The sequence below is a fragment of the Poecilia formosa genome, unplaced genomic scaffold (genome assembly GCF_000485575.1).
Source record: "Poecilia formosa unplaced genomic scaffold, Poecilia_formosa-5.1.2 Scaffold61, whole genome shotgun sequence".
NCBI classification, from domain to species: Eukaryota; Metazoa; Chordata; class Actinopteri; order Cyprinodontiformes; family Poeciliidae; genus Poecilia; species Poecilia formosa.
In genome coordinates this window covers 784,749-800,030 of record NW_006800000.1, presented here as the reverse complement: position 1 = coordinate 800,030, position 15,282 = coordinate 784,749, and the positions used below count along the sequence as shown (strand labels likewise).

The window sequence follows — 15,282 nt, the reverse complement described above, 5'->3', positions numbered from 1 at the left end:
TCTGTCTGTCTGTCTGTCTGTCTGTCTGTCTGTCTGTCTGTCTGTCTGTCTGTCTGTCTGTCTGCCGTACCCTGCAGATTCTTGTTTTAATTTTTCATATGTGAAATGTGCTTAATATGTGAGATCCACCTAATTTCATAGGTAGAAATAATACTCATTGCCATAATAGTTTTTGAAAAATTAACCATGTCAGTCCCTCTCCCCTGTTTTGAGCAACCAGATGGTACATCCCAATCTATCCAGCTCTCCTCCCATTGCCCTCCCTCTTGCTTTCAGTGTCCTCCATCTCTCTGGTGTCGCTCGTTTTCCTATATTAAGGACATCTTAACTTCCAGAGCTCTGCCTCTTCATCCATCCATTTATTCTTATAATCTCAACCTAACTGTTTGAAAGGTAAGTGCATCCATTTTCCTCTTGGAGCGTATCACAGCAGTATTCAGAACAGGAGCCATTTTTTTGTTTTTTTTTTTGTTAGGATGCTACTAGCCTGCATTTTGTGAAACTCAAACTGTTGTGATGCAATCTCTCTCGACCTGATTTATTTCTCTCCATTTCCTCTGATTTGCTTTTCATTCATTTCTCTCTCCATCGGTGGATGCTCTCCTCCATCTTGGTATCCATTTATAGCACATATGACTCATTAGGTTTTACAGTCAGACCGAGGGCAAGGCAGTGAAATATATTAAATGCTTTTCATCTTGCTCATGTCAGGGTCAACAGAACAAGGATTCATTTAGGTGTACATCTCTTAGCACTGTCACTCCTGCCTTCATTACTAAATTACATGACTGCTGAATTTAACCAAAGAAAAAAATCTTAAGACATGTAGGAGCTCTGAATGCGATCGCCGTTTTAGAGGGTAGTTATGTTACAGCAGCTGTGGCCAATATAAACATTTTCATGTTGCTATGGGCATTGAAGCAGTCCCATCAATGCCATTTTTCCCAAGGTCACATTCCAGGCTCACACATGGCTATCAGGGCCTCATACATATTTCATTCTAACCACTCGCATCAGAGCACATAACATGATGACGGGGGCTAATTGGAAAGGATAATCTGTCTGTTTGCTGTTTTTTGCCAGTGAAGCAGCTCAAAGCTGACCTTGTAAAGACTCTTACTGACCGGACCACACCACACCTGTGTCCCTGAATCCATGGACGCCAAAGCCAAGGCAGGGGCTCCAGCACCCAAGGCAGCATCCAAAGCGGACAAGAAGGAGCCAGCAGCACCACGCAAGGCTGATCATGCCCCTGCGGCCCCTGAGCCCGAGAATCCCCACTTCTCCTCCGTTCAAGATGGAGCAGCAGAAGCTGAGTCAGCAGCGGGTGACAAGGCCTCTGGTTCAGACTCTGTGGAACATCTCAAGCCTTTTCTTATTGGCGGTGCCATTATCGCCGCAGGAGCCATTTTGCTGGGAGTTCTGCTGCTGGCAAGGAGAAATTAAAACCAAATTAAGATAAGAATATTGTTGACTGGTTCACTGACTTCTCTGGTTTGATGAGCGATGGGGAGACACAGCAGTCTGTGTGTATTTTCTTATTTTATCTGTCTTATTTAGGGTTTTTTTTTTTTTTTTGGCCTGCTTTCATGTGTAGTGCATCAGCCTATGTAACGTTTGATCAAGGCTTTATATGGAGCATAACTATACTTATTATATGCATGAAGTTGCTACAATACTGCATATAAAATGTAATTAGAACATTTTTTAAAAAGAAAAAAAAAACTACACTGCATTACATAGCCGCCACAACTCTTTAAATGTGGTTTAATCTAATACTTTTTTCCAGTTTGTATAAATATTGATAGCTTTTCGATATTTATGCATTCTTGCAATTTATTTTGCTTAAAAGTCATGGGGGGAAAAATCATTTTCTCTATCAATAATGTCCCTGGAATGTCTGAGTTCTATGATTTCAAAGTAAATGAGTTGGTGAAAGGAGAATGTTCTGAAAGGTTTGGCCAAATAAACTAAATACAAGGTAGATAGTGAATCATAAAGATTGAGATTAATTTGAGTCTGTGAAAGTCTGCTCTAGTGAAAGTTTACCTTTGATGTGACCATGTGGGCTTGGAAACAGAAGCTGACAGTATAGATTTTGATCAGTTTTGGGCTGGAAACAAGCAAAGTGCATCTAATATGTAAAGTATGTGCCAACAGAGGTAAAAAAAACAAAAACAATTTCATGTTGAGGTAAAGACGTTAGTTTTTTTTTAACCCAGAATTTGATTGATTCTTTGTTATTACAGATGCCTTTCCTGGGCTGAGGAGTCTTCACTAAGTTCAGCAAAAATACAGTCTGTGTTAATGTTCAGAGATCTAAAATCACTTAACTATTTTTCTTTTACTTTTCTTTTATTTTTTTTACAATCAGAACATACAATCATGACATGGGTAATGATAAAGACGGCAAAGGACTGAAAATGGAATCAAATATTTTTTTGGGTGTAGAATAAAGAAGATATAGATATATTTTTTTCTTGTCAAATAATATCACAAACTTATAATCTTTCACATATTTTCAAGCAAAAACATTTTTGACATTTGAATTTGTTTACATCTAACATTTGACACTGTAGTATATGTGGGTTATGTTAGACTGAAAGACTGCTGTCAAAACATCAGTTGTTTATGTCTTTCCTCTGCTCATCTTGTGTTGTTAAACGCACAAACAATATTGGTGACATAAAAGCATCTTACATTTACATGAGCATAAAAGTTATGTGTATATTTGCTCTTGTAATTCACTCACAGGAAGAGAAAAAACACACACGGTTGTTGCTGCACAAATTCATCTGTACAGATGTTCACAGTAATTTCTGCTTGCACTGCAAAACTCAAGTTGACTGACTATAAAGTAGAAAGATATTTCTCATACACATACACACACTGGTGGTCTTTAATTTAAATAAATTAAACACAGTTTAGAGAAAAAGTTATTCATAAACATTCACAACTTCCCTATTATGATAAAAAAAATAGTATGCCAGTACAAAAATGTCACCTTACATTGTACTATACAGTGTATTTAAAAAAAAGTAGTAGAAGAAGAAAATTCCTGTTTTCATAATTTCAAAAGCGTATAAATGCAATAATTCAAGTAGGAGTCCTCATTTAGCATATGTGCTGTAGCAGATTAAAATACATAGATGATGTAATAATGTATGGTGTTACTGATGGCTATGATAGTGATGATATTTATCATGGTGACCGTAATGATGATACTGATGGATATGATATATATATATATTTTTATATACTTTAACATAACTTCCTTATGCACCCTCCCCTCTGCTCTCAACCATTTAATTGTAAAGAAAATAATTTGAAAATCTACATTATTAAAGGCGGTGAACCAGGAAAAGTGATTACTTTTGTTCTTTTTTTCCTTATGTTTTGTCAGCTGTGTTAAGGCCTTCTTCATGTCAACATTATGCCCAACAGCAAATCCAAGGAGGGCAAAAAATTCTCTAACCAGGAATGAATAAAAAAAGAATGCAAACTATTTTTGGGCTAAACATGTGTGACTATATAATGCCATGCCATTATATATAAAATATAGCATATAATCTAGCAACGTATTCTTCGGTCATCCTTCCGGAAACTCGCCCGACTATGTCGTGTTTTTACTGACGAATATTTGTGCTTTTATCGTAGAAGAATCTGAACCGGAAGTTGTTACAAAGTCAGGGGCAAACGGAGGAGCTAACGTGCTGGACTCCATTTCTCCTAGAAAAATCGACCTTTTGTTGTGATTTTCTGGTTGATTCTCTGCCATATTTGGTTACGGTGAGTGATAAAGTGGAACAAGACTGTGTATGTGTCTTTATGCACAATAGATTGTGCATAAAATTTGTTTTCTGCACAAGCTATTGGCGGAAGTCAATACATTTCGCACAACTACTCGTGGTAGGCTAACATTAGCTTAAAGCATTGATTTTACTTGTCCAAGTTATATCTTGCATAACATTAGAACATATTTTCAGAACTTTTAAGGAGATTCCTATCTTTGTATTTATACTTGTATGTTTTTGTGGTATTGCTTGTGGGCTAGCAGTAGTTATTAAGCTATGGTAGCAAAACAACATGTTAGCAACACGCACTTGAGTCGCAAGGATCACCTCGTTTCAGGAGTTTTAAAATTATTTTTGCATTGTTCATTGTAGTTTTCGAAACAATATTATAAACGTGCACGATTTTTATTGAAAATTACACATAAACATATGTTTATCATTATTATTATTGCAAACTTTGGTATAATAGCGGGATGTTGTATCTGTTTTCAGGTAATCACAACAATGATTATCCCGGTCAGGTGCTTCACTTGTGGGAAGATTGTGGGCAACAAATGGGAAGCTTACCTTGGCTTACTTCAAGCAGAATACACTGAGGGGTGAGACATCTTTTCATTACTGCCTGCACTAAATCTTCAATTTTGAGACACGTTTCTGGTATATGATGCAACATGGGAAATAATACAAATATTTAAATGGTAATATTGTACCCACTGATATTTACCAGGTATAACTGGTAATTATAACTGATGTTATTTCTCTCCTTTTTTTTTTTCTTTTTCTAAGTGATGCACTTGATGCCCTGGGCCTGAAGCGGTACTGTTGTCGAAGGATGCTGCTGTCTCATGTGGATCTTATTGAGAAATTGCTGAATTATGCGCCGCTTGAAAAATAACTTCAAGAACTTTAAGGACTGTGGAGGGTCTGGTTTTGGGTGTGGAATTGTTTAATGGCTATTCAGTTATGTTTTTCTTTTTTTAAATAAAGTAATTTAAAAAGTCTTTATCATCTTGACTTGTCACACTGCAGCAATAAGAACAAAACTAACATTTTGAGGTGAGTCAATATAAATGTTTTTAATCAAGCAACATTAAACCACTAGTTAAACTTGTGTACATGATCTACAAAGTGTTTAAAAACTGGGTAAATATTTCTGATGCTTTTTAAAGGTTAAATGGTGGTCTAATGTCAACCAAGTAAATTAAAAACACACAAATGGTGATCCTTTGGGTACTTTTAATAAGATTCACAAAACACAGGTTTCTAGTTTTTTTTTTTTTTTTTTCAATTTGTAGAGTTTATACAAAAAGGGAAGAAAACAAACTTAACAGGTGTTCACTGCATGCAAATGTTTCTATTATACATAAAAAAAATTTACAGGCCTTTTGGTTAAACAAAGTTATACAATGAATGTATTACAGGAAAAAATTTACATTTCACACTTTGAAGTTCAGATTCCTTGTGATGTTTATACAGCTTGGTGCAAAAACAAAATGCCTCTCCTTTTCTGCTTCAGTCAAAATCACCCTAGAGAGGAGAGGGAGTGGGGAATAGGGAAGCATTGCAAAGACATAGTTAAATTTCAAATACGATTGAAAGTAATACACAAATATAAAGATGTCAAGTCTTTTCATAAATTCTGTGAACTTCCACATGTGCTAAATCTGGATAATGGCCATGTGTACTAAAACTAGTTGGGTGACCTTAATTCTATCAACTGCGAGCTGACAAAAATGTTCTTGGAGAATTCCAACAGCACTTGCAAAGGCTAACCATTTTTGATACAGGTAAATGAAAAATAAACATATCCATACTCCATCCAAAATATTTCATTGTTACAAGAGGAATGGTTCTTATGCTGCATTCCATTTGTAGTTGGAAGTTGGAAATTCAAACCTCCTAGTCTGGAAAAAACTGGAACGCTCTGTGTTGGATATCCCACTAGGAAAGTGGAAGCAACAGAGACCACCTCCAGTTATGACCTGTATGGCCACATTTCAATGTGGCTTCTCCTCACATCAACAATAGTAAGATATGGTGGAATCATTTAAAGGACCTCATAATAGTGTGTCTGAAATCAATGTTACATGTTAAACCTGCAACTCTGAAATTTAAAGTGCTGTTTGCTATAATAAAGTCAAGTAGGCCAGTCTTTCTAAATAAAGTCATGCTTCTGGAGTAACAATTCAATAAATCACAAAATATATTGCATATAGGAAATATCCATAATAGAATATGTGAGATATTTTGCAGTCCAACACAAAATGTTAATAGCAGCAATAAATCTCCAAAACCCTTAAACACAGAACTTTAAAATTTCAGCACTCTTTTTATTTTTTTATTTTTTAGCAGCAACAGTTCTCAGTAAACAGCTAAGAAGTGAGGCTGCTTGACCTTTGGAAATTAATATTTACTCATGTGAAACTATAAAAAGAATTCTAGCTCATCAACAGTCTTGAGGTTTGGTGTTTCAAGCGTTTATTGGATGGGAAAGGTCTGGATTGCAGACCATACCACACCAAATAATCTTGTAATAAATGTTGAACATCATCTTACAGAAATACAGAATAATTTCCCTGAAAAGGACACTGACTGAATGGAGATATTTTCACTAAATCCAGTATAAACCTTGAAGTATTCATGTTGCCTTTCCAAAAATACAGATTCCCAGTTACGTTAGCACTGATGCGGTCTTAAGATTATCAAAATGGTAGACTTCAACTCAGCACTGTTAAAAAGACCAATAGTCCCTTTCCTTTTGAGTTTTAATTTTGCTTATCTCATTCTTGTACAGTCCCTGCAGTCATAATATTTTGTATTAAACATCACCAATTTCCAAAATAAACATATTTCTAAGGTTGCAATTTACACCAAACGTTGGTAAGCAGCCATCCACTCTACAGAGGTAATCAAACCAATAAATCCAGAAAGTTATTGAATTGTGAAAAGCTTACCAATTTAGCGGTATCGGTCTCTGTGATCTCTATGTCGTTCTCGCTCTCGTGAACGCTCCCTGTCCTTCTCTTCGCTCCAGGAACGTTCTCTGTATCTTCGAGATCCTCCTGTGCTTTCCCTGTCGTAAGCGTCGCCTCGGTCTCGTTCTCTGTACCGTTCTCTGTCACGCTCCCTGTCACGCTCATGGTCTCTCTCACGTCCTCTGTCCCTTTCTCTTTCTCTGGAATGACGGCTTGGTCTGAAAAGTGAAGTGAATTGGTTGATAAGGACTGAGAGGATAGAATGGCTGCTATTAGGAAAAAGCTGCTAATAGAAATATAAATACACACTTGCAGCCATAGTCTCCTTGGATTGAGACTAAGCAGTCTTTGAGTGAGGTGACAAGTGCTTGACAGCTTTTATCTCTGCACACTCTAGACTGCTTAATGATGGCAATAGCACTTAATAGTGTTTCCATGGCTGTATTCAGGTTTCCTACAGTGACACAAAGAAGAAAGGTTAAGAGTATTAGGTTTATTAAAATGTCATATTCAGTGCTGCTGTAAACATATCTCTGTATTTCCAAAGTGTTACAAAAAGGCTCCATGTACCAGGAACAAACTGTCCAAAATGAAGCCACTGCTGCAAATAACCTTTTTTTTCTTTTCTTTTTTGACAGAAACTTTTCCTGGATAAGTGCTTCTTATGAGTAAATACCTAATCTTTTCAAAACTCCAGTCAAAGCAGATGGCTGCTGACGCTGTGTCAGGTTCTGCCTGTTTAAGGAGAGTTTTCCTTTCCACTGTCACTATGTGCATGCTCTGTATGAAAAATTGCTGCAAACTTAAAAGCTCAATGGAATTGGCTGGGTTTCCTTAGAACTAGGATCAAGTTGAAATGCATGAAATTGACTGGATCTGTCTGTATGACTGGACTGAATTGACTTGTATTATTAAACTCTCTTTAGACCATATTTTGTTTTGAATTTCCATTATAAAAAATAAATCAAATTTAAATGGATTCAATCAAGACTAGTCCTAAATTCTGGATTAGCTTTGAAATTAAGAGAGACATGCATATGGAGTTTGCTCAAGACAAAGAAACACCTTTTGAGAATGTGATCCCTCAGTCTTCTTTATTGTAATTTTGAAGCTTACCTAGAAAAATGTCTACTAAAGAAATATTTTAGTGGAAACACTGGAGGTGGTTGTTAAATTGAAAAGACATCCAAGGTTTATCAAAATGAGTGCATTTCATTAACAGTTGGAAATGTTGTTTTTTTTGTCCAAAAATGGCTTTCAATACTTTTAAGATTTCTTTGCATTTTACTTCTCAATTTGACCATCTGTTCTTACCAGCTGTAGCTCCTGAAATAGCCTTGGTGATTGCGCTACTGGCAATTGCTCTGTTTCTGTTCATCATTTCCTCAAAATCTCCATCTTCACTTTGAGATGTTTGTCTGGAAAAACAAGGTCATTTTTAACTCATATTACATCATTGAATTAAACCAATTATACATTTATGGTATTCCTTAGACTATTATTTGTTACTTTAAGCTTTGAAAAGGACTCGCTCGCTCCCTCGCTCACTTTTGTTCTCTATACGAGTTGCTGCTGTGCCCGTCTTGTGTCAGGTTGAAGAAAGGAGGATTTAGATGGAGACCCGGAGAAGGCTGGCCGGGGATTTGCGCAGGATGTGGAGGAAACATATGAGGTGGCATGAGGGGAGGGACCGGTGGTGCCATGTGTGGAAACAGAGGAGGCGGCTGTCCGAGAAAACTGGGTGGTGAAGGAAACATGTTTCCAAACGGATGTGATGGGAAAACTGTTGGAGGAGCAGGGAGAGCACTGGAGTCTTGTGACGATAGTGCAGTGGGAGTTTTTTCCGCTAAATCCAAGTCCTTAGAACCCGAACCAGCACGTACGGGTATGCCTGTGAAAAACACGTTCTGTTAAAAAATCAACAGTCATGCTGAAATTAGGTATGCATTATCTGGATTTGCTTCTGCAGATCTTACGTTGGTTTGCAATGTCTTCAAACACAGAGAGGTTCTGTTGAGTGGCAAAGCGACAATCTATCTTTTCTCCGTTAATATGGCATAGTGGCATTTTTTCCAGCAATATTTTTAATGAATCTTCTGTGGTTACCACCACCTCTGCATAGCTGGAACACGGGAAAACAATAAGGTGAGTAATGCTGAATTAGAAACATGCAACTTCACAAAATCTTACATTTGTAATGTTTTCTCCATAATTATTAAAATGTTGTTTTTTTTTGTTAATATTCACCCTCTTGACTGGCCATTAACTTTATTTTCAGCAAATCTGATGTCTGCTATGTCTTTAACACCGAGTCGCAGGGCCAAGCTTGTGAGGTCCTTGTCTGATGTCCACTGTGAGGAGAAGCAGGTTTGGAGAGAGGAAATGACAGTAGGATAGAAGGGATAGAGTTATTTTAAGACTTGTTTGGGAAATAAAAGTAGAGTAGTGTAAATCTAGAGGTGAAAATTGTGTACATTTACATTTTTACACAGTAAATATTTATTCTTACAAACTCTTAGGTATTTATTTGAACATATGTCCACGTCAAGTCATTAACCAGGCATTACAAACTGGTTTGTTATAGCAAAGCATTTTAACCTGTCTTTCCTACCGAACCATGTATCTTATTAAATATAGATTCTTTGTATCTAGTGAGGATTCAAAATTTGAAATAGTTGTTAAAAACAAAGTTTAAGAAACAATTTATGGTAAAGGAAAAAACAATATTGGAATGTTTACATAAAGCAAATGGCTAGCAATTCCCAAAATGTGGTACAATTATTTTAATAGCTAAATAATTAATAATTATTATTTTTTTATGTTTTTAAAGTTTTACAAGTTTTTGGGTGAATTCAGAGCAAGTGCTGTGACTGCAGAGATTGTGGAATACCTTATGTCAATAGGTAAGCAGAGCTCAGACCAAAAAAAAAAAAACACTTAAATGGTGTTAAAACTCATCTTTTTTCCTTAACATCTGATTAGAGCTTGAGCTGCTGAATTGTTGCCAATTTATTGTTTTATTATTGTTTGATAAATCATGGAACACGGCTCAGCATTTGCACTTGTTCTTAAATGTGCCATTTAAATAAATTTGACATTGCCATCGGTCTTTGGGTAAGGACCGCCGAAAATCAGCATATTTGCTGGAAAATCAGGTGACTTTCATTTGCTCACAGGAAGTTAGTGAGTTCATTTTTGTTTTTCAGTTGAAGTTTCTCTATTGGCCTGTTTCCTTAAATAAAATATGTGTGTTTAATTGTAAAACAAAGAACAAAGAGAGAATTCATCCACTATTTTTCAAGATAACCAGACACAACTTTAATAAAAAAGAGAATGGTACTTACCCAGGGAAAATTCCCAACATATATAGATAGTTTTCTGGTCATCTTTTGCTTTGTGTGTTTTTTCTCTTCAGTAGTGTCCCCATCTTCTGAAGCCTTTTTGGTGGAAGCTGTTTTACTTGAAACCTTCTTGTCTTTATCAACCGTCCCCGTTAGAACAGCATCAAAAAGTTCATTTGCTTCAGAAATTTTATCCAAATCCTGTGTGGGATAAAATGCAATAAGTGAATTCCATAACCTTTTGTTTTCTACATCTCAAAAATCATAGAATATGAACACAGGAGACTGCTGTGTCAGCACATAAAAGTATGACAGAACAAGAGATTCTTCAAGAAGCTATTATGTGATTGCTATTCAATTAAGTTACAGTGTAAACTCATCCATTTCTGCAGCTCAGACATCAAACAGAGCATCAAGCCATAAACACACAGTGTTTTTTATGGTGAAGGGGCATTAAGAACTTATATGACAAGAGTAATAAAAACTATAAAGTTGTACAAATCTGATAAGAAGACTATGTTTGTTTAAGATGTGCCAGATGATGATAGCAAGATCATCTGGCACATCTTAATATGTGCCAGATGGATAAACATAAATTTTGTTTTTTCTTTAATTGCTCTCAGATCAAGACAATTTCAGTGGTACATGGTAATTAGCACAAATACTCGTTTTAGTTTGTACTTTTGTATATTCTGTTGCTCTCGAGGTAATGATACAGCCATCTTTATAATGCATTTAGCCTCTTTTTCTTTTACAGTAGGAATGTATGGTATTAGAGAAAACACGCAATGACTACATCAGTGGTGGTAAATTCATTTTCCTTACTACTTGCTTGCTCCTTTGTCACTTCTGTGAATTAAATCACTGTCAAATTAAGTCACTTTTAGCATCTTGAGCACTGATATTTGGGTTTTAGATACAAGCATCAACTGCAGTCAGACTCCAATAAAAAGGCTTAATTTGGAATAAAAATAGACCTTATCATGCCAAAGCAAGACATTTCAAAAGTATACTACTTCTATGAAAATCATAAATTTCTGGTATTTGAAAAATAATAGCCAACAAACGCTGCATTGCAAACACTGTAATGTGGTTTTATTTGAGAACAGACCGATATTGTGATTGCGAAATAATTGTGACATACTGTGCAGCCCGCTCTTAAGTTAGAGTCAAAGTGCAACCTCAACTGACCTTCCTAGAAACACAACTGGACCCAAATCAAGCATGATGGATATTTATTTTTGGTTTATTCTAAACTCTTGTAGATTCTCTAAAAGGAGTTGAGTCGTCATGGCTGCTGTGATTCTGGCCCTGGAAAACTTACATTCACAATAACAGTGTGATCATGAGAGAACCGTATATGATTTCCCCCCCAAGAAAAACTATCACAATCGCGCTTCTAGACATGAATGGAAAATATAAAAACACTGGTTTGCGCAGATCAGATTAGTCCAGTTGCCTGAGATGTTCAAGAGATTTGTTGAATGTGGTTTGTTTTCAGTTAACTGATTTGAGTCAGGGAAACACTCATTGCAACGCTAATAAATCACTGGCAGCCACGAGTTTTTCCTTAAAAAAGGGCCTTAAAGTGGACTTACCTCATCGCTTGGATACAGGTCACTGTACAGATCTACATGGTCATTTTTGGAGTTGCTCGGTCCTGCTGCAGATCGTGCAGCAGACATTCTGTCGGACTCAGATGCCGACCTTCTGTGAACTGTCGCTTGTTTTTCTGCTTTCTTTTTTGACCAGCTTAGTTTTCACAGAGACGCTCTGTTAAATTAACGATTCATTCATCCAACAGGTGTCCCTGTTTTACTAAAGAATTAAACACGGCGTTAACGCCTCGTTTTGTTAGCTTACGGTTGGTAACGTTACACGCAGGGTTTGCGAATACAGAAGTGTAGGTAAAATTCGACACTAAAAATCAAGAAAATTATGAATCAGTTTAAGGAATCATACATTAAACTTCCACATGCACATGCACACACGTTTATATTCAGGCTATTGCATGCTCGCTAGCTCGGCTAATGCTATTTTTTCAATCGATGAAAATACAAGCCCATAAAGGAAAGTTACCGGTAGGGAACAAAATATACAGTTTGGTTCCTACTTTTAAATCCACCCTAGGTTTACTTACGTTGGAACTTTGTAAACCACCACTAATTCACAAAATAAACAATATATCTTATCGATTTAATTTTGGAAACAAAAATAAATTTTGTCTACCTCGTTTCCTAGCAACAACGGGATATATTAGATTTTTTTGTATCTAGTCGGCTGGTTTGTTAGGCGCACACGTGGTGACGTAAACGCGTTCGCTTGTGTAATTTTTTTTTTTTACAAAACACCAGGCAGAAACATTCATACTGCGACGAAGGGCGGCTTTTTATCAAGGTTTTCAAGGAAGGATCCTAAAATGTTATCTTCACTTGTTGCTAAAAGAGTGAGTTGTCCGGGTAATAACTATTTCGCGTGTGTTGGTTGAAATCTCACTCCTGATGCCATAGACTCTTGGCTAAGGTCATCCAAAAATATTTGAGTCAAATGTTAAAGAAATACAAATTAACAAAAGTTATATTTTGAAACACGAGTCTGGGTTTCTAAAGATCGTTCAGTGAAAACGTGTTAATATTTCTGTTGTAATAGAACGTTTTCTGTTAGATTACTGTTGAACAACAGGACAGCTGTTGACATTACACAATTCTGGTTTGCTTTTTTTACTGCATGGTTTTTGTTGTGCATGTTGATTCAGGCTCGATTCAAACCTAAACGTGAAATCAGATATCGTCTTTTAATCGTTTTTTTCTTTAGCCTTTTAAATTCCAACAAATTAGAGTTGTTTTATTTCAATGCTATTTTTTTCAGTAACGTCTAAGTTATATAGCATCAAAAATAAATTTAATCTCAATGCACTTTACAATAGAAATAAGTCAATTTAACATGCATTTCCAGAAACCAAATTAAAGTCAAGTCAATCTCACTTATTCAGTTGCATTCTAATGACATGGTGTAACATTCAGATTGAGGTACATATCGTTCAGTGCAAACCTAACTACAGCACTGTACCAGGTCTAACTATGTTGATCATGCTATAATGGTAATTGGTAAAAAACAAAACAAAAAAAAAATGCATTGAATGATTCACTTTGCAATAGCCTAAGCAGAAACCTTTGAATCAGCAACATATCGTATTCATGAAATGTTGAAGTTATGGACATAACTAAATTGCTTTTGCTGTATGTCAGTTGGTAACGGGAATGTGCCAGGCAGTTTGGAGACCAGCCTTCACAGGGACAGTATCATCTCGAGGTTACAAAGGAGAGGCTCCTGATGACAACAAAGCTGACCTACTAGAGATCCCTCTGCCACCCTGGGAGGAGAAAACAGATGAACCCATTGACATCAAGAGACGACGGCTTCTCTATGAGAGTCGCAAGAGGGGGATGTTGGAGAACTGTATACTGCTCAGGTTGTTATACACTTTTTTGTTTGTTTGTTTGTTGTGTTGTGTTGTTTGATTGGCCCTATTTTATTTTAAGTTTGTTTGTTTTGCTGAAATCTTTTAAAGATTGGTATAGCTCTGATTGTTTATGGTTTTATGTAGCTCCCATTTAAGACTGACAGTGTAAAGAAATTAGAGTCTAATTGTATCTATTTGTTTAAATTTGTAAGAGAAGAAATGTGTTCTTGTGTCTCTTGCAGCCTTTTTGCAAAGCGGTACCTGAACACGATGACAGACAGCCAGTTGCAGCAGTATGACAGATTGATTAATGAACCGAGCAACGACTGGGACATCTACTACTGGGCCACAGGTGAAAAAATTATTTGTTTTTATTTGAAAATATTTTTTTTCCCTTTATGGCCTATGGAAATTGTAATCGTAAAGATGTTGAAATATTACGTTTAATTCAATAAATATTTGTTTATTATTTTCTGAATTATAAATTACATTATTGTTATACCACTTGTATTTTTGATCCCAATTTAGCTCAACTTATTTATGGAACTGAGTGAGATTCATACCAGAAATAGTTCTGACCAATCCACTGTTTTCAGATATTATTTGAGTTACATGAGCACATTTCCTACAGACTTTTCAAAGAACAGTGTAGAACATGTCATGACAGACGACACCTCCATTGGGCAAATTAAAAAAGTACACTGTACTGTACGGTCAAACTCTTAACTTCATTCTGAGATGGAAGCTGGTCTCATTGTATGCAGTGTAGGACAAGATCTGGAGACAGACAGCTGAGTGAAAGAAGTGCTGCTCATGAAAACATGTAATTGCAGTAGTGCCGCTTAATATAGCGAGGATGATGTTGATTTTGATTAACTCAGCTGTTTCTAAATCTTTTCTTTCTTTTTCTTTGTCACAATGCTCCCACCTCTCTTAGCGTATTGTAATATCCCAGGCTCTAAGATATATACACTGTGTGGACAGAGATCACAGAGAAACTGTATTCAAGAGGCCAAATATATTATGTGCTTGTAAAATTTGCATATGTGTCTCTTAAAATATAACATCCTTGTAAATATTGCAACCAAGCACTCCTTTGCTATCGCAGGGTTACATATTTTTTATTGCTGTCATCATCTTTTATTTTTATTTTTGTCCTTACAGAAGCCCAGCCGACACCTGAAGTGTACCAGGGGGAAGTTATGGAAATGTTGAAAGAATTCACAAAAAACAAAAACCACGAACAGAGATTGGATGCACCCAGCTTGGAGTACCTGGAAAAAGAAACCCAGTGAGGTCTTTGAAAGTGCTTATTTAAACAGAGTTAAACTTGAGAAAAAGAAAAAAAAAGAAAAACTGAAGTGTAGTAAATGATGCTGGGAATACATTATGTCACTTTCAATTAGTTTTCATCATATAATTTCATATTAAATGGGGTGCTACACTCTGATCTGCTTTGTAGATGATAGTCAGTAGAAGAAGATCAATTGAAGACGAGATGAACATCTGTTAATGAGACGGAGGATTCTCCTCATCAGCAAAATGAAACGGATCTGAATATCTGTATTATAAGTATGATTTTTTGTAAGTGTATATTTAACCTGCTTTTTGTATGAGATACCCATTAAAAATACAAAATATACATAATTATGATCTGACTCTGCCAGTTAGTTGTATTATGAGGTATTTAATAAACGTTTTGCTGCTCA

General features: G+C 36.1%; 3 protein-coding genes and 1 long non-coding RNA gene across 4 annotated transcripts; 3 read left to right on the top strand and 1 right to left on the bottom strand.

The window, feature by feature from the left end:
- Positions 1-57: 57 nt before the first annotated feature.
- On the top strand, positions 58-2,929 carry LOC103139430 (uncharacterized). The gene is made up of 2 exons (XR_001662366.1): positions 58-393; positions 1,089-2,929. It is a non-coding gene; the product is annotated as an uncharacterized LOC103139430 (long non-coding RNA).
- A 729-nt stretch (positions 2,930-3,658) lies between these two features.
- On the top strand, positions 3,659-4,796 carry polr2l (RNA polymerase II, I and III subunit L). The gene is made up of 3 exons (XM_016672448.1): positions 3,659-3,789; positions 4,287-4,393; positions 4,581-4,796. The coding sequence occupies exons 2-3, from the start codon at positions 4,299-4,301 to the stop codon at positions 4,687-4,689; spliced, it is 204 nt and encodes a 67-aa protein (XP_016527934.1). The 5' UTR covers positions 3,659-3,789; positions 4,287-4,298; the 3' UTR covers positions 4,690-4,796.
- A 214-nt stretch (positions 4,797-5,010) lies between these two features.
- Positions 5,011-12,284, bottom strand: LOC103139428 (cleavage and polyadenylation specificity factor subunit 7). The gene is made up of 9 exons (XM_007554048.2): positions 11,709-12,284; positions 10,114-10,311; positions 9,017-9,120; positions 8,746-8,891; positions 8,318-8,660; positions 8,084-8,187; positions 7,079-7,223; positions 6,749-6,987; positions 5,011-5,321 (listed from the first exon to the last, which is right to left on the bottom strand). The coding sequence occupies exons 1-8, from the start codon at positions 11,793-11,795 to the stop codon at positions 6,753-6,755; spliced, it is 1,362 nt and encodes a 453-aa protein (XP_007554110.1). The 5' UTR covers positions 11,796-12,284; the 3' UTR covers positions 5,011-5,321; positions 6,749-6,752.
- A 131-nt stretch (positions 12,285-12,415) lies between these two features.
- Positions 12,416-15,282, top strand: sdhaf2 (succinate dehydrogenase complex assembly factor 2). Its single transcript, XM_007554047.2, has 4 exons — positions 12,416-12,556; positions 13,359-13,582; positions 13,816-13,925; positions 14,738-15,282. The coding sequence occupies exons 1-4, from the start codon at positions 12,530-12,532 to the stop codon at positions 14,866-14,868; spliced, it is 492 nt and encodes a 163-aa protein (XP_007554109.1). The 5' UTR covers positions 12,416-12,529; the 3' UTR covers positions 14,869-15,282.

What these genes read in the sequence shown, in the direction of transcription:
- LOC103139428 (XM_007554048.2), bottom strand. Translation starts at nt 11,795, where the DNA reads ATGTCTGCTGCACGATCTGCAGCAGGACCGAGCAACTCCAAAAATGAC. An exon ending in GTTAATGGCCAGTCAAGAGG is followed by an intron (nt 8,892 to 9,016) that starts GTGAATATTAAC and finishes CCCGTGTTCCAG; the next exon opens with CTATGCAGAGGTGGTGGTAA. An exon ending in TGAAGACATTGCAAACCAAC is followed by an intron (nt 8,661 to 8,745) that starts GTAAGATCTGCA and finishes TGTTTTTCACAG; the next exon opens with GCATACCCGTACGTGCTGGT.
- sdhaf2 (XM_007554047.2), top strand. Translation starts at nt 12,530, where the DNA reads ATGTTATCTTCACTTGTTGCTAAAAGA. An exon ending in CTTCACTTGTTGCTAAAAGA is followed by an intron (nt 12,557 to 13,358) that starts GTGAGTTGTCCG and finishes GCTGTATGTCAG; the next exon opens with TTGGTAACGGGAATGTGCCA. An exon ending in GAGAACTGTATACTGCTCAG is followed by an intron (nt 13,583 to 13,815) that starts GTTGTTATACAC and finishes TGTCTCTTGCAG; the next exon opens with CCTTTTTGCAAAGCGGTACC.
- polr2l (XM_016672448.1), top strand. Translation starts at nt 4,299, where the DNA reads ATGATTATCCCGGTCAGGTGCTTCACTTGTGGGAAGATTGTGGGCAAC. An exon ending in CAAGCAGAATACACTGAGGG is followed by an intron (nt 4,394 to 4,580) that starts GTGAGACATCTT and finishes TCTTTTTCTAAG; the next exon opens with TGATGCACTTGATGCCCTGG.